Source organism: Moschus berezovskii, chromosome 1, assembly GCF_049115385.1.
Source record: "Moschus berezovskii isolate FMDL1 chromosome 1, NW_MosBer_1.0, whole genome shotgun sequence".
NCBI classification, from domain to species: domain Eukaryota; kingdom Metazoa; phylum Chordata; class Mammalia; order Artiodactyla; family Moschidae; genus Moschus; species Moschus berezovskii.
This window is the reverse complement of record NC_142460.1, coordinates 65,269,680-65,291,792: the sequence shown is the minus strand read 5'-3', so window position 1 is coordinate 65,291,792 and position 22,113 is coordinate 65,269,680. Positions and strand designations below refer to the sequence as shown.

The 22,113-nt window shown below is 41.1% G+C and overlaps 2 protein-coding genes across 7 annotated transcripts in view; one reads left to right on the top strand and one right to left on the bottom strand.

Moving 5' to 3' along the window:
- The window catches only part of LNP1 (leukemia NUP98 fusion partner 1), a 43,898-nt gene extending 29,447 nt beyond the window's left edge, over positions 1-14,451 (bottom strand). For 4 of the 5 annotated variants that reach the window (XM_088836516.1, XM_088836498.1, XM_055412245.2 and 1 more), the window contains exon 1: positions 13,788-14,451. The gene's annotated coding sequence lies outside the window, so the exon portion shown is untranslated. The remainder of the gene's footprint in view (positions 1-13,787) is intronic. The other variant, XM_055412411.2, reaches the window with a different exon arrangement.
- A 199-nt stretch (positions 14,452-14,650) lies between these two features.
- TOMM70 (translocase of outer mitochondrial membrane 70) overlaps positions 14,651-22,113 on the top strand; it is a 38,440-nt gene continuing 30,977 nt past the window's right edge. For both annotated transcript variants that reach the window (XM_055411912.2, XM_055411826.2), the window contains exon 1: positions 14,651-15,121. In XM_055411912.2, coding sequence (XP_055267887.2) covers positions 14,795-15,121 — 327 coding nt within the window. In that variant the 5' untranslated portion in view covers positions 14,651-14,794. The remainder of the gene's footprint in view (positions 15,122-22,113) is intronic.

The window sequence follows — 22,113 nt, the reverse complement described above, 5'->3', positions numbered from 1 at the left end:
GTTGTATAAATATCCAGTTACTTTGGCTTTAAGCATCATTAAGTTCTGCAGGACTTTGGCTAATGAGACTTTATGATAGTCCAAGTTTTTAGATGTTGTAAAAGGTTTTTAAAAAACAATAGCTCACCTGTTTCACAAGAGACCTTTAGAGACAGCATTAATTCTCATCTGTCAGAGATGGAATCTCTGTGGCTTTGTCTCCAGGAGTATTATTAATTGTATGATTTCTCAAGATCTTTTTGATCTCTGAGCACCTATTACTCTATAAAAGATTGAACACACTATTTGTTAAAATTTACCACTTTGTAAATAACTCTATCAGTTCAGCTCACCAGTGTGTCACACTTCAGAAAAGGCTTCCTCCCAGTTATTAACTGCAGTTTCACACAGTTTAAGGATAGTGCCTTAGCACCTCCTCTTGTGTCCACAAGCCTCCCCATAAAAATTGCTCCAGAGAAGAACTGGGGCAATGAGGTTCCTGTGAGCCTGACTTTTTTTTTTTTTTTGTCACACCGAGTAGCACGTAGTGTGACACGTTCCCAGGCCAGGGATTGAACCCATACCCCTGAAGTGGAAACTTGGAGTTTTAACCACTGGATTTCCAGGGAAGTCCCTGTGAGTCTCACTTCTTAATAGGGTCAAATTTTACAATGTAAAATAAAGAAGTGGATCACCAAACATTTAACAGAAATTGTGGCAAAATACTTAAGACATTTAGAAAAATAAATTGAAAAAATTAAATTTTGAGTCAATAGACAATGGGAAGTCTTCAGAATATTAAAAAGAAAATCTTTAATGAAGCTCTAGAACAATCTCTTCTGAGATCAAATGCCATATACTATTAGTCTGAACACAGCCTTTCTGAAAAGAAATATTGCAAGGTGTATTAAGAAGCTATAAAAAATATTCTCATCAATTGACTAAAAAATTTCACTTCTAAGTATTGTAAGTATATAATCAGAGGTTCATACAAAGGATATTTGTTTACCATAACATTATTTTAAACAGCAATAATGTGGAACTATCTTAAGAATAGAATTGATGATCAGGCTAATAAATTATGACATACTTATATGATGAAATTCTTTGCAGTCATTAAAAAAAATCATAGGATTTAATGACACAAGCAACTTCTCAGAATAAAATATTTGGTGACAAAACCAAAATATAATATAGTGTAATGGTTAATTTATCAACTTGGTTAACCCATGATGCCCAGATATTTGGTCAAAAATTATTCCAGATGTTTCAAAAAAATATTCCGAAGAGTGTTTTCTGGATGAGATTTAAAATTAAATCAATGGACTTTGAGTAAAGTTGATTGATCTCCATTCTGTGGATAAGTCTCATCCAAATAGTCGACGACCTGAATAGAACAAAAGACCGAACTTCTCAGAACAGGAGGTAATTGTGCCAGCAAACTGCCTTTAGACTTCAACTACAGTACTGCCTCCTCCAGGGTCTCCAGCCTGCGAGCCCACCCTGCAGATTTTGGACTTACCAGCTTGCACAATCATGTGAACCAATCCTAAAATCAATCAATCAATCTGCCTCTCTATAAAAAACAGTGGTAGTCACACAAAGCTATATATGTGTTAAAATTTCACCAAGTTCTGTGTGTGTATTGCTGGTGAAATCTGAATAAGTTCTCCAGATTATATCTATGTCAATTTCCTAATTTTGATATTGCCCTATAGTTACAAAAGTTGTCGATGTTGGGAAATGTGGGGGTGAAAGGTACATGAGACCTCCATATACATTTATTTGCAGCTTCTATAATTATTTCATTGTAAAAGTAAAATGAAAAATTACTGCTACCAAGAAAAAATTCTTTAAATGGGTAGCGACTAGATCAAAATGCTATTAAACTACAGGAATTCTTGGAATATAATAATAAAGATAGCATAGCTTTTCAATCTCTCTGAATCCCCACAGAAAAACCAATAGAGCAACCTCTAAATGAAATCATCCATGGACAACTCCACAACAGATACAAGATGTCCCCCACCCCCAAGTGGAAGGGGTGGGGTCACACAACCAACTATGAGTTGTCCACACTGAAGGAAGAAGGAAGTAAAAGGCCATCTGTTAGATCTAAGGATCAGAGAATCATGAAACAGTCAATAGTTCAGAAAACACAAGAAATCAGGCTAAGAACAGTGCTATCCTTTTATCCACAACATTGTTGAACTGTTTTTTTTAGATCTAGATTATAGATTTTCTTGGATTTTCAATATGGAGACATATTGTCTGTGAATAACAAAAAGTTACTTCTTCCTTTCCACTATTATTTTTTTGTCTTATTAACACCTTCAGTAACATGTAATAAACCTAAAAAGCTTGACTGGTTCTTAACTTCAAAAAGAATACTACTAATGGTTCCCTCTTAGACATGATGTTTATTTAGACTTTCAGATGATCTTTACCAAGGTTCTATAATGAAACTGTTTTCTAATTGGATCACAAGTAGATAGGGCAAAATACAACTTTGTTTAAATCTGGGTAAAAGATCATGGTATATTAAAAATAACTGAAACTTTTTTGCTATTTCTTCCATTGAGAGTTGCAGTCTAATTCACTTCCCCATGAATCTGTGCTGGTCTTACTAACATGCTTGACCCACAAAATGTAGTAGAAGTAAAGTTTTGGGAAGCTTTGCAACTTCTGCCTGCAACTCTTAGGACACACTCACTGGGAACCATGAGATGTCACAGAAGTCTGACTACTCTGACTCCTACGCTGGAAAGACCACAAGGAGGTACTCCACTTGATAGTCTCAAATGAGTCCAGTCTTCAAGTTATCTTCACCAAGGTGTCAAGACACTGAGTGAAGCCACCTGGAACCCTCCAGACCAGCCCATCCACCAGGAGAGTAAATTTTGTTGACACCAGCAGAAGAGAAGAATCAATCAAGCCTTGCCCAAATCCCTGAGCAACAAAATTGTGAGATAAAATAGTTGCTTTAAACCACTACCAGGCTCCCTAGGTGTCTCTAGTGATAAAGAACCCACCTGCCAAAGCAAGAGACATAAGAGACACAGGTTTGATCCCAAGGTCAGGAAGAGCTCCTGGAGAAGGGCAAGGCAACCCACTCCAGTATTTTTGCCTGGAGAATCCCATGGACAGAGGAACCTGGCAGGCTATGGTCCATAGGGTCACAAAGAGTTGGACAGGGGTGAAGAAACAGCACAGAACAGCAGAAACCACTAACACTTGGGACAGTCTGTCAAGCAGCAATAGATAACTGGAACACAGATATATAAACTATTTTTATGGTTTTACATTTTTTCATAATTTAACAAAATTGAGTCTCCTCCTCATTATTGGAATTGAGGCAATTTCCCACTGGTTAGGAAAAACAACAAAAGGTAAAGACAGGTGAGTACAGCACAGAGGACCTCAGGGTCAGTAATAGACCAATGCTAACAGCAGGTCTGCATAACAAGGGTTACTAGTCTAATAGGAATGAATTAGAAAATGGGTAGATACTCCACTGCAGGCCCGTCACTTAGTGACGGGCCAGCATCTTCATGAAATTCAGGAAAAGGGATACCTTTTTTCCTAGCCACGGTCTGACATGAGGCTGAGATGAACAAAGTGCAGGCTGAATCTCAGCCTCCACTTCTTCCAGCTTCCTTGCACAAGGCACAATTAGGTATAACCTATATGCAATACCTTCATAAAGTACAAAGAAATAGTTCTGTATTTGCAAATGACAAATTCTTGTGGGTGGCAATGAACTAAGTTGATGAGGATGGAAAGATCTTAGGAATCTGTGTGAGTGAGTGGGCAGAAAGGTGGCAAATGAATGCTAAAGTATAAATATGAGCTAACAGTCACAGCTAAGGAGAGGATCTAGGGTTGCTGCAGATTGTTCTTCAGAGTCCCTGAAGATAATACAGAGGCTTCCTTTGACAGCAAAAAGAGCAACTACTTGATTGAATCATTAAAGTGACATTCCCCCTGAGAAGTAAAGTAGTACCACCCACTCAACTGATGCTCTGATGGAAGCTGAATAAAGGAGAAACCATTAAGGGTGGAGAAAAATTAATAGCATGAGGGCTCGGAAGAAACAAGGACTTCTATATATGAGTAGAATATGAAGGACAAATTAATTAGGTCCCAGGGAAAGGAACTGCAGTGGTGGAGGTGGTAGCAGGGAATACAGCAAGCTTGGGGACTGGGAACTAGTAGCTGTGATGATGGTGGTGACGGAAGCAGACAATTTCTGGTGATGGCAGCAGTTGCAGCAACTGAGTTGGTTTCCCAGCTCTACCAGTGGTCTTGACTGGCAATGTGGCACCAAACCATCAATGCTAGCAATAGGAATGGAGATAAAGCAGTAATCAGGAAACTGTTCAACAAATACTTCATTAACTCTTTATTCAGCACTGACCATATTTCAGGTATCATGTTCAGTAGATAAATGTTAACCAATAATCATTATATGCCCAGCCCCATAATAGATGTGGGAGTACAAAGATGATTAGATTAACGGTCCCCATCCTTCACAAACTCAAAATTGAGTATGGGGAGCACACTTGAAAACAAAAAAATTGTGGCACTGTGGTAACTGTGAAGAAGAAACAAGCTTTTGTGTAATCCAAAGTAAACAGAGAAAACATATTCCTTTGTTCTGACACAGAGCATTAGAGCAGAAACTGTGTTAGGCACTATATAAAACACAAAATAAATCAGATCTATATCCTGATCAGAGATGAAGCAGGGCAAATACAATTCTTAAAAACAAGTAGGAAAGTGATATGTTTTAGAAAGTTCCAGAAAAAGTATTTTAGGTTTTTAAAGGGAAGCCTGCATATAGTAGATACTCAGTATTGTCTTAAGTAAAGGTACATTCTACCTACTCAATCTTGAATGCTACTTTCTCCTTCTTTGATGCCCTTTAACATAGTTTACTTTAAAAAATCTTTACTGAGTGCCTCTTATATTGAGTGCCTGCTCTATACTGAATATCTCCCCCCCCAACCAATCATATTTTGAAGCCCTAACCCCCCAATGTGATAATGTTTGGAGGTGGGGCCTTCAGGATGTAATTAAAATTAGATGAGGTCATGAGAGTGGGACCCTGGTCCACTGGGATTAGTGTCCTTATAAGAAGAGACACTAAAGAGCTTGCACCTTTCCCCACCTTAAGAAAAAAAAAGAAAGGAAGCAAGGAAGGGAGGGAGGGAGAGCAAGGGCAAGAGTGAGGAAAAAAGGAAGAAAAACAAACGAAGAAGAACGAAAGAAAGAAAATCACCTGAGGACACAGCGAGAAGATTGACACCTGCAAGCCAGAATAGAGCCCTCACCAGAAACCTAAGTGGCCAGAACCTTGATCGTGGCCTTCCCAGTTTACAGAACTATAAGAAATAAATGTCTGTTCATTAACCCAACAAGTCTAGCATATTTGATTACAAAGTCTACTACCAATAACCTCAGATATGCAGGTGACACCACCCAAATGGCAGAAAGCGGGGAGGAACTAAAGAGCCTCTTGATGAGGGTAAAAGAGAAGAGAGAAAAAGCTGGCTTAAAACTCAACATTCAGAAAACTAAGATCATGGCATCTGGTCCCATTACTTCATGGCATATAGATGGGGAAACAATGGGGAAAGTTTCAGACTTTACTTTTTTGGGCTCCAAAATTACTGCAGATGGTGACTGAAGCTATGAAATCAAAAGACACTTGCTTTTAAGAAGAAAAGCTATGACTGACCTAGACAGCATATTAAAAAACAGAGACATTACTTTGCTGACAAAGGTCTGTATAGTCAAAGCTATGGATTTCCAGTAGTCATGTATGGATGTGAGAGCTGGACCATAAAGAAGGCTGTAGAATTGATGCTTTCAAAATGTGGTGTGTTGGAGAAGACTCTTAAGAGTCCCATGGACTGAAAGGAGATCAAACCAGTCAATCCTAACAGAAATCAACCCTGAATATTCATTGGAAGGAGTGATGCTGAAGCTGAAATTCCAATACTGTGGCCACCTGATGTGAAGAGAGAACTCATTAGAAAAGACCCTGATGCTGGGAAAGATTGAAACCAGGAGGAGAAGGGGATGACAGAGGATGAGATGATTGGATGGCAGCACCGACGCGATGGACATGAGTTACAGCAAACTCTGGGAGATGGTGAAGGACAGGGAAGCCTGGCGAGATGCATTTCATGAGGTTGCAAAGAGTCAGACACAACTGAGTGACTGAACAACAAGCCATCCCTCCCAGACTAATGTCCTTCTCATCCAAAATGCACATCCCTGTCATATGCAAAATACATTAATTCCATCCCAAGAGCCCCCAAAGTTAACTCATTCCAGCATCCACTCAGAAATCTAAGGTTCAAAGTTTCACTTAAATATCATATAAATCAGGGATGGGTGGGTCTTGAGACATGATTCATCCTGAGGCAAAAATTTCTCTCCAGTTATGAACTTGGAAAACCAGACATGTTACATGCTTCCAAAATATAAATGGCCCTTGAACAAAAGAGTTCTGAACTGTGAAGGTGCACTTACACATGGATTTTTTTCAATAAATACGTGTAACACTATGGCGCTTCCCTGACAGCTCAGCTGTAACAAATCCACCTGCAGTGCAGGAACCCCAGTTCAATTCCTGGGTTGGAAAGATCCCCTGGAGAAGGGACAGGCTACCTACTGCAGTATTCTTGGGCTTCCCTGATGGCTCAGATAGTAAAGAATCTGCTTGCAATGCAAGAGACCTGTGTTTGATTTCTGGGATGGGAAGATCCCCTGGAGAAGGGCACGGCAACCCACTCCAGTATTCTTGCCTGGAGAATCCCCCTGGACAGAGACTGGCCAGCTACAGTTCACAGGGTCGCAAAGAGTCGGACATGACTGAGTGACTAAGCACAGCACAACTCTTCAGAAGTAACTGAATCTGTGGAAGCAGGGCCACACACATGCAGGGAGAACCAACAGTAAAGTCATATTCAGATGTTCAACTGTACAGGGTGGGGGCAGCACCTCTAACCTCCCCCCTCAACTGTTCAAGGGTGACGTGTACAATGACAGGCATGATATGCCCATTCCAAAAGGGAAAAAATAGGAAAGAAGGGCTGATAGGTCCCTGCTGCTGCTGCTGCTAAGTCACTTCAGTCGTGTCCGACTCTGTGTGACCCCATAGACGGCAGCCCACCAGGCTCCCCTGTCCCTGGGATTCTCCAGGCAAGAACACTGGAGTAGGTTGCCATTTCCTTCTCCAATGTGTGAAAGTGAAAAGTGAAAGTGTCCCTAGCAAGGACAAATTTAGCAAAGCAAATTGCATTAGATCTTAAAGCTCAGTAATAACCCTCTTGGTCTGATACTCTGCCCTCCAGGCCCACAGGGGTGGCAGTGTCACCTCCACAGCCTGGAGTAAAAGGTGACCCTGCTCATGCAGCTCTCTGCAAGTGTGGTCCTATCTCTAAGGCCCTGGGCAGACACATCCTGGTGGCCCTGCCCCCCGGATCTGTGGTGGGAGTGGTAGGCCTGCTATCTGAACAGTCCTGAGCATTTTTCCCTTTTCCTGAACATAAAGCAAGTTCACAGCTGAATAACTGTATGGTCATATCCTGTAAAAGCCCCAAACTACAATAGCCTTCTTCATTCAGTCCTATTTGGGGGGTCCTCTTTATTTCCAGGTGGCAGTGTTTCTGCTGATAAAATCCTATTTATATTCCTGGCTTCTGCTGATATTGACAATTAACTCCATAAGTTGTACTAATGATCCATCAAATGGTCTTTCAGCCACATCCTAGTGTTCTCTTCAGAATAAGCCTTCTCTCTCTCTCTTTTTGCAGAAGGCTCAGAATTTTCCAAATCTTCTAGTTCTTTAAAGTTTCTTCTTCAATTCATCTTCCTTCTTCTCTTACATTTTACTACAAATAGTAAGGACTACCCAGCACACCTTCAGTACTTTGCTTAGGAATCTCCTCAGCTAAATATCCAATCATCACTCACACTTCTAACTTTTAGAAAACACTGGGACACAATTCAGCCAAGTTTTTCTGGACGTTTTATAAGAAGGATCTCTTTGCTCCAATTTCCAATAAACTTTCCCACATTTCTACTTGCGATCTCACTGGAATGGCCTTTATCATTCATATTTCTACCAACATTCCATGACTATTCATGTATTTCTGTAAGATGGAAGTTTTGTCTCCTGTTTGCCTCTTTTCTTTCTGAGCCCTCACCAGAAACACCTTTAATGTCCTCATATCTATCAAGTTTCTTCATAGAAATCTCGGCTTTTTTTCTAGCACATGCCTCAAAACTCTTTCAGCCTTTACCCATCACACAGTTCCAAAGTCACTTTCACATTTTTGGTATTTGTTACAGAAGTACTCTACCCTAGAACCAAAATATATAGGTACTTCATGGGGCTCTCCAGTGAAACAGAACCAGAAATTTACAAAAAGGAATAGATTCACGCAATTATAGAGGCTGAGAAGTCCCAAGATCTGCAGTCAACAACCAGAGACCCAAGAGAACTGACGGTATAAATTCCAGTGTGAAAGCTGGCAAATTCAAGACCCCAAAAGAGACAATGCTTCAGTTCAAGTTCAAAAGCAGAAAAGATCAATGTCCCAGCTCAAGGGAACACTGAAGTGCCCTCTTGCACAAGGAAGCATCAATCTTTTTTTTCTATTCAGTTCTTCAACTGATTAGGGAAGGCAATCTGCTTCATTCAGTAAAACTGATTCAAATGTTAATTTCATCACCACCAACAAGAGCCAAAAACCCAACCCTCTCAGAAGCACCCAGAATAATGTTTGACCATATACCTGGGTACCTTGTGGCCAGGTTGACACATAAAATCAGTCATTAACACTGACTATTTTTGGGGCTCTGGAAGTACAAGATAAAGTTTCTACTGGTGTGGAGCTTATGTCCTAAATAAATAATTTCAGACACTTGTGCTAAGAATATGGATCAAGGAAACAGACAAAAGGGTGAGAAAGGAGGTGGGGGTGGGTAGAGACATTTATAGGAAGTGGAGCAATTCTGAAAGTCTAAGAGCTAGAGAATGAAACTGGAGTTACACTTTGGGAAGAATAATCTAGTATCAAGCTGCAAAGTGGCACATGGAAGAGGTACTACACACAGGGAAGCTAACACAGCATACAGGAAAGATGAAGGTAATGGAAAAAAAATAGAGGAAGGAGGGAAGAAACTATTTATTGAGCTTCTCCTGTGTGTCAGACATACTTTTAAGTGTTTTCACATATTTGAACTGGAAGTGGCAAAGAGCACAGAAAGGAAGAAAAATATCAAAAAGATATTACAAACAATCAGCAAGACTTCACAGCTGATTTTCTGTTTCAGTTCAGTCAGTTCAGTTCAGTCACTCAGTCATGACCGACTCTTTGCGACCCCATGAATCACAGCACGCCAGGCCTCCCTGTAAATATGTGTATATTGGAAATGGCAACCCACTCCAGTATTCTTGCCTGGAAAAGTCAATGGACAGAGGAGCCTGGCAGGCTAACAGTCCATGGGGTCACAAAGAGTCAGACACAACTGAGAGACCGAGCATGCATGCACAAGTGTATATTGGTACATTTACTTGTACTTCAGTAGATAGGTTGGAAAAAAGAAAGGTTCAAAAATGTCTAAGGTTTCAAGCATGAATAACCAGTAAGACAATAGAGATGTTATGAGAAAAAAAGGATTACGCAAAGGAAGAGAATGAGGAGCAAAGAGAATGTGTTATATTTTTTAAAAAATAAAACATCCAGGCAAAGCTGGTCAATAAACAGTAGGAAATTACAGGGCTAGAGGTGAAGAGAAAAGTCATACCAGGAGATGTGTAGATAGAGATTATATGCAGATAACCTCTGAAGTTGAAGCAATGAGATGTATATCGGTTACTAATGCACATAAAGAAGAGGATATATTTTAAGTATGATATATTCTCATATTTAAGGAAATACCGCCCATAGGCACCTCTATAGGTGTGCTGACCATAGTAAGCGCTATTAAGCACATGAAGGTACGCAAATCAATTTAAATTAAAATGAAAAATTTAGTTAGTTGTACTAAATACATTTCAAATGGCTACCATATTGGATATCAGAGATAGAAAAACATTTCCAACATCCCAGAAAGTTTTATTGGGGCAATATGTATCTAGAGGTTTGTCAGTAAAAGAAAGAGGAGAATTTAGTCTCATGAAGAGACCAACCTAGACAGCATATTAAAAAACAGAGACATTATTTTTCCAACAAAGGTCAGTCTAGTTAAAGCATGAGGAGTCATGTATGGATGTGAGAGTTGGACTATAAAGAAAGCTGAACACCGAAGAATTGATGCTTTTGAACTGTGGTGTTGGAGAAGACTCTTGAGAGTCCCTTGGACTGCAAGATTAAACCAGTCCATCCTAAAGGAGATCAGTCCTGAATATTCATTGGAAGGACTGATGCTGAAGCTGAAGCTCCAATACTTTGGCCACCTGATGTGAAGAGCTGACTTATTGGAAAAGATCCTGACGCTGGGAAAGATTGAAGGCAGGAGAAGAAGGGGATGACAGAGGATGAAATAGTTAGATGGCATCACCGACACGATGGACATGAGTTTGAGCAAGCTTTAGGAACTGGTGATAGACAGGGAAGTCTGGTGTGCTGCAGTCCATGGGGTCGCAAAGTATTGGACACAGCTGAGTGACTAAACTGAACTGACTCTCCTGAAAGTCAGGGAAAACAACATTTCAAATGGAGAATGACCCATGGTATCCAGTAAAAGCATATGAAAACTAAAAACAATAACTTGTGACCTCTAAAGCAGTTTCAGACTAGTAATAATGTTAGAAACCACTTATAAGAGATTTTGGATGAAATGAGTGATAAATAGGTTAAGGTAACAAGTATAAACAATTCTTTCAAGTAATTTTTCAGTGAAGAAAAACAAATACTGGAAACCTAAGGAAGAGTTGAGAGAGAATCAAGCTAGATGTATGCCTAAAACAAGCGCGTCTGTGGTCTCATTAAAAGGCTTGGCCATCAACCAATCAACCAGCTATCCACTAACTTTACCAATCAAAAAGCCTTTCATGTGGCAACGACAATTGAAAGGATAGAATTATACAAAGTTAAAGCTATGAGAAGTTTTGTTGTTGTTTAGTCACTAAGTCATTACCCTCTCTTTTGATACCCCATGGACTGTAACCTGCTAGGCTCATGAGTCCATGGGATTTTCCCTAGCAAGAATACTGGAGTGGATTGTTATTTCCTCCTCCAGGGGACCTTCCCAACCCAAGAATCGAATCCACACCTCTTGCATTGCAGGAGAATTCTTTACCTCTGAGCCACCAGGAAAGCCCCAAAAGAAGCTTTGAAAGTGAAAGTCACCTCATCATGTCCGACTCTTTGTGACCCCATGGACTATAGCCTGCCAATCTCCTCTGTCCCAACGAATTCTCCAGGCCAGAATATTGGAGTGGGTAGCTGTTCCCTGGAAAAGGCAATGGCAAGCCACTCCAGTACTCTTGCCTAGAAAATCCCATGGATGGAGGAGCCTGGTAGGCTGCCGTCCATGGGGTCGCTAAGGGTCGGACACGACTGAGCGACTTCACTTTCAATTTTCACTTTCCACTTTCACACATTGGAGAAGGAAATGGCAACCCACTCCAGTGTTCTTGCCTGGAGAATCCCAGGGACGGGGAGCCTGGTGGGCTTCCGTGTATGGGGTCACACAGAGTCGGACACGACTGAAGTGACTTAGCAGCAGCAGCAGCAGCAGCTGTTCCCTTACTCCAGGGGATCTTCTCAACCCAGGGATTGAACCCAGGTCTCCCACATTGCAGGCAGATTCTTAACCATCTGAGCCACCAGGGAAGCCCAAAAGCAGCTTTAGAAATCATCTAATCCACAGGTTACATCATATAGAAAGCAGGTGTCCAGTCACACCCACAGCTCAGTAGTATTAAAATCTAGATTGAACTCAAGTGTTTTGCATCCCATGCTGTTAGATGTTCAGCCTCATTCAAATGCCTCCTAAGACACAGACCAGAGAAGAGAGTTTCCTCTACTGAGTTCCTTTATTCTAGCAAGAAAATATCTGTTCACATACATAAAACTTCAATTTTTAAAAAACGAAACATAATTATTTTACTTCTCTCCTTTAAAATTTAGAGAAACAGAGAACTAAGCATTGAGTGTCTACTATTTTGCAACAAACATTACACTAAAAAGACCTTCAGTTCAGTTCAGTCGCTCAGTCGTGTCCGACAAATACCATCTAATCAAATCTTTAACATATAACCTGTTTTCAGTATTTCACAGCTTAGAAATACATGCATCAGTTCAGTGAGGTCACAAAGGTAGTGATACTTTTACTCAGTTTCACATTATATTCAATTAGGAAATGGAGAAAATGGGAGGAAAAAGATGAATAGGCTCCTGCTGCTGCTGCTAAATCACTTCAGTCGTGTCCGACTCTGTGTGACCCCATAGACGGAAGCCCACCAGGCTCCCCCTTCCCTGGGATTCTCCAGGCAAGAACACTGGAGTGGGTTGCCATTTCCTTCTCCAATGTGTGAAAGTGAAGTCGCTCAGTCGTGTCCGATTAGGGAGTGGAAATTACATGTTTAACAAGGTAAAAAAGTAACAAGGACAAATTCATTTACTGATGCCAATCTTAAAAATAAAACCAACTCTTCAGATAAAGAATAGCTACTTAAATAAAAATTTTCAAGAAACTCTTAACATTGTCCTTGGAGGGAACCCGATGGCTGGGAAACCGGGTAGAAAGGAGACTTCACAGTAACTTTTGTAACTTTTGATTGCAACTATAACAATCCACTGCCTATTCCGATAAATAAGTATCCTTTAAAAACTTTAAATGTTTTAGTTCCTACCAATAATTTGTAATTACTAGCATTCCACATTGGAGAAGGAAATGGCAACCCACTCCAGTGTTCTTGCCTGGAGAATCCCAGGGATGGGGGAGGCTGGTGGGCTTCTGTCTATGGGGTCACACAGAGTCGGACACGACTGAAGTGACTTAGCAGCAGCAGCAGCATTCTACAATCCCCTGAGGTTGCAGAAAAACTGAAATTTCAAGAAAGAGAGAGTCTGTGTTCTGAAAAGGCTAGGGAAAAATTACATTAAGGGACCAAAGACTTGCCTTTGGGGGCTGGGAATCAGGAAGTGAGAGAAGTCATTGCCTGCAACAATCACTATTTGATCAATTCTACTGCTATTATTTTTAGCTCATCTTTTTAGCCTGTTGCTAAGGAACTTTACAGCCTGAAAGCAATGTACCAATAAGAACCCATATGAAGCAAGAGAAAAGCAATTATCCTGACTTTCAAATTAGGCCATTCAGTCTATTTTGGTACCATTTAATAAATTATCTCCTTTCAATCTTTATGCAGGCGCTATAGTCTGCACATGCATATTTTCACTGTGTCGAAAATCCTCAGTTGTACCCAAAAGCAAAATCTTCATTTGTAAATTTTTATTATGAGGGTCTGCAGATCAGTATACCTGAAATGGAGAGCCATAGTTCTGGACTCTGATTTTCTATTAATATTTGTTTTTTATTCTTGCAAATACTCTGAATCCTAAACTTCTTGTAAGGAAAATTTTTGTATTTTAAGAAATCTGGTGCAGAACACGGTGACAGGACTTGACAAAGCTATTAGATACATAAAGCTGAAATTTCTACTTGGGAACATGGCAGGACAGTGGGTGGATCAGAGCACTGGGGAGGGTGCGGAGGCTCCAACGAGCGAGGTGTGGGCTGGGGTGTCAAGTGAAATCCGGTATGACACAAATACGTACAGGAAAGGTGGGAACTCTGGGTCTTCTCATTTCTACCCACTCACTTCGAGAACCTCGTAACACCCAGACGTCATCGCTCTCGTAATTGGTGCAGAAGGTGAGTCGCAGGGACCCCGTTCAAGCTGTTTCAACTGGAGCCAACCTAGATTTCCACCGAGTCTGATTTCTGCCACCCGCCGTTGCTCTCAATAACCTCAAATTCTTCCAAACCAAAATCTGGTCATGGAAGACCTAAGAAGACCGGTGATATCGGGCTATCTTCAGCTTTTGGCTTTCCTCCCACATTTTTAAAAGTCCTTCTAACCCGATGGTTTCCCGGGACACGCGCAGACAGCCGAGCTAACTGGCGCCGGACTCTAAGCAGCGCCAACGTGGCGGTAACGAGTAAACGAGGGGTCCAAATTCCACCAATGAACTAGGCAACTCGACCTACGCCCCGCCCACCGCTCCTGCCAGCCAATAATCTTCAAAACTCCCGTGTTACTCCCGCCCATTCTTAGCGAGGCTTAAGAGCCTGAAGCTTCCTCTGCTCATGAGAGCACTTTAACCCGCTGTTTATGAGCCCTTCTTCCGCTTCGCTAGCTCAGAGGGCCCTCAGCCCTTCACTGAAGGCGTAGGGAGCGGCATCGGCTATCACCGGAGGCCCCGGACCCCAGAAGTTAGTCTTACAATCAGCAGCGGTACGAAACGAAAGAAAAAGGGCTGCCCGGGACGTTCAGATCACGCCCAGTTTACCTTGACCCGGAAGTGATTTTCTACTCCTCTTTTCTCCCTGCCCCCCCCCCCCCCTCTTTTTGAGAAGGGAAAAGAAGGACGGCTAGGTCTGGCCCGGCATGCCTTGGGCTTCCGGTGACCTCTGGCCCTTTTCTGTCGTCCGCTCTTGCTGCCTAGCGTGCTTGTTCGCTCACTGCTTTCCTTCCCTGCCTCCCTCCCGTTTTCCTTGGGACGCTACCTGGTAACTGTGGCTCCCACGACCAGCAAGGAGGAGGTGGCGGAGGACACTCGTTATGGCCGCCTCTAAGCCTGTGGAGGCGGCAATGGTCGCAGCGGCTGGACCCGGTTCCGCGAGTGGGGTGGGGGGCGGCAGTGCGACTTCGGGCCCGGGCACCGGGGGCCTGCCGAGATGGCAGCTGGCGCTGGCGGTCGGGGCGCCCCTGCTGCTAGGAGCGGGTGCCCTGTACCTGTGGAGCCGGCAGCGGCGGCGCCGGGAGACCGGGGCCCGAGGCGACTCCGGCGGCTTGAAGCGCAACAGTGAACGGAAGACCCCGGAGGGCAGGGCCAGTCCGGCCCCGGGCAGCGGACACCCCGATGGCCCCGGTACTCACCTGGAAATGGTGAGAAGCAGCCCCGGGCATGGAGGTAGAACCCGGCGGGTGCAGCCTTTCCTTGACGGGGTTGTGCCCCTCAGGGGGCTTCCCATCAGATGGAAGCTGCCAAGCGGCCGCGCAAGGGTTTAGGGAAACTCAGTTCTGGCTGCCGTTATAGGGAATGGAGTAGCCCGAGGGCACAGGTTAGCAACATTCGTTGACAGTTTCCTTTTGGTTTCAGAAAAATATTTGCTTTTCTTTTCAGTGACACAGCGTTTGTCTCTATCGTTGTGGGTAAGGGGACATTTGCTAATGTGATGATTGTCTTTTACTAGTGAAGGAAGCCAAATTCCCTTCAAGATCGGTACATTGTGATATGAATTGCCTTGATCATTTCTAAGGCCTAGGACTTAATCAGTAATAACCTTTTAATAACAAATGACTCCCTGGGTTGGGGAGTAAATACAGTGACTTGGTGGACAAGAGTAAAATGGTGTTCAGAGGCATTTATTTCATCTGTGGGAATGACTTCTTAAACTTGCGGTAGAAGCATCTTAAATTTTTTTTTTTTAATTTTACCTGGAAACTTAACATGACCAAGCCTGACTGCGTGATACGGATTCTCTGACGTTAAGCCAAGCTTCGGAGTGCTTGATAAACTGCTTTGTATGGTTTTGTTGGAACTATTAAATCCTTCTGGTATCTGACAGCTGTTGGGGGATGTGGGAGGGAGTGGAATTGGCCTGGCTACATTTAACAATACCGGAGTGAGCTGGGGGGGGGGAGGATTTTTCTGTGTCTGAGATTGTATAACGGCAGTTACAGAGTGAATCAGTTCAGAGGCATCTTTGGTCAGAAACTCCCAGTTATACATTTTCGAGTTATTTCCGTATTATACTATCCAGAGTTTATTTATTTTATGTTTTTATTAAGTGAGTGAGTGAAAGTCAGTCTGTCTAACTCTTTGCCATGCCATGAACTATACAGTCCTTGGAATTCTCCAGGCCAGAATACTGGAGTGGGTAGTCTTTCCCAACCCAGGGATGGAACCCAGGTCTCCCGCATTATAGGCTGATTCTTTACCAGCTGAGCCACAAGGGAAGCCCAAGAATACTGGGTAGCCTACCCCTTCTCCAGAGGATCTTCGCAACCCAGGAATTGAACTGGGGTCTCCTGCATTGCGTTCAAATTCTTTACCAGCTGAGCTATCAGGGAAGCTCCTGATAAGTAGTCAATTTTAAAGGAAGTTCTGATGTGGAAGCAAACTACCTTAGTTTAGTGCATCCTCTATATCAGGCATTGTGCTAGGCCCTGAGAGAACCAAATAGTCTTTCTAAGGGGAGAGTAACATACTGCTTTTTTAAAAAGTATAGCAAAGATGCAGTATGACTATGCTGGAAAAAATCTATGGACTGTGAGAACTGGGAAATGTGTGTTTTATATTGGGGTCTCCAGCAGAGTTACCTTGGAAAGTCATTTTATCTCTCTGATGTTGGTGTCATCCCTGTAAGAGAAGAGAATTAAAATATTAGATCTCTTATTTCAGCCCTGGGAGTGGTGATCATGGCACCATGAATTAGTCATCATTTGTCATGTTTTCATGTTTCTGAAATTCTTTCGCCATTTCCTATTTTGTTTTTAATCACGGAAGAGCAGTGGGTGAATAAAAAATACATAAAAGTTCTCAATTCTACGTGCTATGCTGTGCTAAGTTTTGTCAGTTGTGTCTGATTCTCTGCGACCTTATGGACTGTAGCTCACCAGGCTCCTCTGTCCATGGGGATTCTCCAGCCAAGAATACTGGAGTGGGTTGCCATACCCTCCTCCAAATCACCAAAAATAGTTTCTATTAAAAAAAAAAAAAAGCTAGGCTCTGATATTGCAGTTTCAAAATTGACCTACTCCATCTCACCTTTTTGGCATTTGATAGAATTTAGCATACTGTCAGATTTTAGATTTCCTTAAGGCAATGGCAAGCCACTCCAGTACTCTTGCCTAGAAAATCCCATGGATGGAGGAGCCTGGTAGGCTGCAGTCCGTGGGGTCGCTAAGGGTCAGATACGACTGAGCGACTTTCACTTTCACACATTGGAGAAGGAAATGGCAACCCACTCCAGTGTTCTTGCCTGGAGAATCCCAGGGTTGGGGGAGCCTGGTGGGCTTCCGTCTATGGGGTCACACAGAGTCGGACACGACTGAAGTGACTTAGCAGCAGCAAGCCCCATTTTCAGTTTTTCAGCATTGTCTAGGTCAACACTGTGATAATTTTTAAATTTCATGGCGTTTTGTAGTTTTACAAGAACAGTTTTTTAGTTCACATCATTGCTGCTAAAAATTAGACTTCATTATTGACTTCTTTGTATAACTTGAACTACTTTAAAATTATTACTTCTGACCCAAAATAAAACTGAGCAAAACACTTGCACATACTGTTCTTGTGCGATTTTTGGAGTTGTACCTATAATCTTACTTTGAGTTACTAAATGATACTTTAGTAAAGCAACAGTGAAAATGTCTTTGCTGTTTTTTTAATGGAAATTTGTATTGTAACTGATGATGATCAGTGTATATTGAAAGACTTTGTTCGTTTTTTATAGCCTGGTCCTTAGAGTTGTTATTAGACTGTTTGACCACAAATGGTAATTTATTATTGTCTGTGGTTGGAGAAATTGTTTTATATTTGAATAGCACTTTTAAATTGTCAACCTCAGTGGGCTTTGTAAATAAGAAGATGTTTGTTTGAACTGATGGGAAAACTGGCAGAATCCTGATGCTCAATTCTTTTCCGCCTAATCAATAGTTGTACTTTTTAAGGGAATGCAGGAATGGACAAATATTGTCAGTTTAGGGTTCAGTATCAGTGATCAGAATGGAAAATCAGTGGTTATTGTTCTGTTGGCTTATGTTTGCCTTAATGTAAAACTGAACTAATTACTGGGCTCCTGTCTATTGGGTTTGTGATACTCATGTGCAAACAGACTATACCAAATTGGCTTTTTCTGGGATAGCAAATACTTGTAAAGCAAAAAATTCATATTTTTGTTTAATTAATGGGATTTCAGGATTTCACCAAAGGAAGGCATCTAATCACAGTTGATAGTGTGAGACAGAGGTAGAGTATTAAATCATTTTCCACTTTGGGATGTTATAAAATCTACTATGACGTGCCATTTTGTTTCAGTAATCTATTTTGAAAAGTTGAGAATTAACAGATTTTTCAAAATTCGTAAGGTTCTTTGTGAATCATCTTATCCACAGGACTTCTTAATCTCTGGGCCTGAGTTATCACAGGGCAGCATCATATTCAGATATACACCAGCCATGGTATCTGGCTGCACAAATGTCTTACATATTTCTTTTTTCAAACAACTCGTGAATTTTTAAAATGTGTGTTTATTTACTACTGACTTTATAGTAGTGTTTTATCCAAATTGTTGTTCATTTGATTACTTAAAAAAGCAGTTATTCCAGTTCAAGTTTTTTTTTAATGTTGCACAAGAGTGAAATGTTTAGGAACCAACATGAAATGTTTAGGAACCACTAATCTAAGTCAGTCCTTTAAAATAGGAAGGGAGAGATGTGTGTAAACATTTAAAGAGGTCAAAAACTGATAACCTGCTGTATCAGTCATGGCTGCTGCTGCTGCTGCTAAGTCACTTCAGTCGTGTCCGACTCTGTGTGACCCAGAGACGGAAGCCCACCAGGCTCCCCCGTCCCTGGGATTCTCCAGGCAAGAACAGCTCCAGTTATCTGTTTCTCATCTTTTTTTTTTTTTAAATCAGGATCACCAGGGACATAAGACCAGTGAACACCTTTCACTCTTCATCTTACTGGATCCTTCATAGTATTTCACATTATTTTCTCTTAATTTTGTGATTTTTCTTTTGGTTACTGAGACACTATGTTCTCTGATTTTAGTTGGTCACTTTCGTGGTTATGATTTTTCTTTTGGTTTCTGAGACACTATGTTCTCTGATTTTAGTTGGTCACTTTCGTGGTTATGATTTTTCTTTTGGTTTCTGAGACACTATGTTCTCTGATTTTAGTTGGTCACTTTCTTGGTTCTATCACAGGCTTTCTTAATGTTCCATACCTTCACTGGATGCTTATTTGCCCTCCAGAAGCTTCACTTAACACTTACATGATGGTGACCCCCTAATTTCTTGTTTATAGCCCAGGCCTCTCAAAAGACCCAAATTTAAAGGAAATCTTCACCTCATTATCTTTTAAGTATTTAACATCAGATTCTCTTGAGAATATTGCTTATCAATGTGGTTCATCTAACTAGTTTTCCAAGCCAGAAACTTGTATATCTGTCTTCCCTAACTTTCTATTCTTTTCATGTTCTCCACATCCAACCTAGAAAAATATCCAGAACATTCTACTTCTTAAGTATCTGACTACTCTTCCATTCCCACTGCTATTATATTCTTGACTGAATAAGTGATACTCTTTACTGTCTTCCTCCAGTCCATTTTGTCACTAATAGAGTAAATCCTAACAGTTCCATGCTTAAAACTGTTAAGTGGTATTCTGTTCATTGCTCACAGATAAGTTCAAATTCATCATGATTTAAAGCTCTCAATGATCTTGTTCTCGCTCATCTCTTATCTTCATCTCTTGCACTTCCTCTTGCTTCTTGCCTTTGGATGTTCTGTTAACACTGTCCATTATGCCTACCTTCTTATCCTTCAAGTCACAATATGTAGGTCATTTCATCTTTTCTGAAACCCTTTTATAACTAAGCATACTGTTGTGTGATTGACTACGTCACACACTGAACTTTTCTCTTCCCTAGCACTTAGCACTGGAGTACTTGAGTGGTTTATTCATGTCGTTGCTACTAAACTCATGAATCTGTGAAGACTGGGACTTGCTCTATCTTTGTCATTTCTCGGAACTGGCACTTAGGTGCAAATAAATGAACCAGTGAAGCGTCATTATTTGACATTTTTTAAAAAATTCATGCAAATTGAATATTCTTTCAAAATTTCCAGCTTTTCGTTTGTATTCTGTCCTGGGGAAATTTGTGTTAACGGTCTTAAGCCTCATTTAGGCATTATTTTTACAAATTGCTTGATTTTGTATGAACTCAAACCATAATCCTGCAGAGGTAGCATCCTTACAAGTGAAAGTGAATCAGTCATGTCTGATTCTTTACGACCCCGTGGACTGTAGCCCACCTGGTTCCTCTGTCATGGAATTCTCCAGGCAGGAATACTGGAATGGGTAGCCATTTCCTTCTCCAGGGGATTTTTCCCAACTCAGGGATTGAACCCAGGTCTCCTACAGGCAGATTCTTTACCATCTGAGCCCCCAGGGAAGCCCTCCTTACAAGTATATTCTTCTTAAAGAGTTCTCTGCATTATGATTTAGTAGGTGGGGTTGTAGATTTTTTAGTTTCAGGACATAATCTAGAAAAGAACTTTCTTGTTATCTTTAGGTATCTTTTGTCTTAAACTTGATTTTTATAAAAGTAGCAATTGGTCAATAAAGTATTGAAAGATTGTTTCTTATGTGGTAAGTGTTCCAGACTTGATTGCTACTTTTGTAAAGCTGGGATTCAAATTTTAAAATGTGCCTCTGGAATTTGGTAAACAATGGCACCCCACTCCAGTACTCTTGCCTGAAAATCCCATGGACAGAGAAGCCTGGTAGGCTGCAGTCCATGGGGTCGCTAAGTGTCACACAAGACTGAGCAACTTCACTTTCACTTTTATGCATTGGAGAAGGAAATGGCAACGCACTCCTGTATTCTTGCCTGGAGAATCCCAGGGACGGCAGAGCCTGGTGGGCTGGGGTCACACAGAGTCGGACGCGACTGAAGCGACTTAGCAGCAGCAGCAGCAGCAGCAAGGGAATAAAACCATTTAAAAAGAAATAGTATGAAACCACCTCATGTATATTCTAACTGGATGTAAATGTGTAATTATGGTGATAAGTTCCCTCTTACCCACTGTCTTAGCTTTCTGTATTTTCAGTTTACCACAGTAAACCATGATTTGAAAATGTTAAATGGAAAATTCCAGAAGTGAATAGTTCATAAATTTTAAATTGTGTGCCATTTTGAGTAGCATTAGGAAGTTTCACACAGTCCCACTTGGTCCTGCTCTGGATGTGAATCATCCCTTTGTCCCGCACATTCTGCCCCTTAACATTGAGTTAGCTGTCAGATTGACTACTGCACTAGTAACCTGTATTTTATTTAATAGCCCAGAGCACAAGATTAGTGATGCTGGCAATTAGGGCATACCAAAGAGAAGCCATTAAAGTGCTTCTTTTCAGTAAAAAGGTGAATGTTCTTGACTTAATAAGGAAAGGAAAAATAATCATAATGGTGAAGTTGCTAAGATATATGGTAAGAATAAATCTATTTCTGAAATTGTGAAAGAATGAGAAAGCTGGCTAGTTTTGCTCTCACAGACTGCAGAAGATATTGCTACAGTGTGTTAAGATGGAAAAGGCATTAAATTTGTACAATAAGATATTTTGAGAAAGAGACCACATTCACATAACTTTTGTTACAGCATATTGTAATTGTTCTACTTTGTTATTACTTATGAATCACTTATTGTGCCTAATGTATAAGTTAAGCTTTATTCTTGATACATGTATGTAGGAAAAAAAATATATATGTAGGCTTTGGTACTGTTTGCAGTTTCAGGCATTCACTGGAGACAGGGGTCTTCGAATGTATCTCCTGCAGATAAAGCAGTGATTGCTATACCTATTCTATTTCCTTACACATGGATTAATGTATCTGATCCTAGCTCATTCTTTCTGCAATGAGTATATGTTTCTGATCACAAGAGTGTTTTTTAAACACTTGCTAAGAATTTACAGTGATTCCTTGTTGCCAAATTTATATCATTGATAATTCAAAGGTTCTTATTATAACTTGAGAAAGTAGACGGAGTCGGGTAGAAAGTAACTGAAAAGCAGTGCAAAGAATTCCTGGAAGTTGGTATTAAAATCCCCTGATGCTTTTGAACTGTGGTGCTGGAGAAGACTCTTGAGAG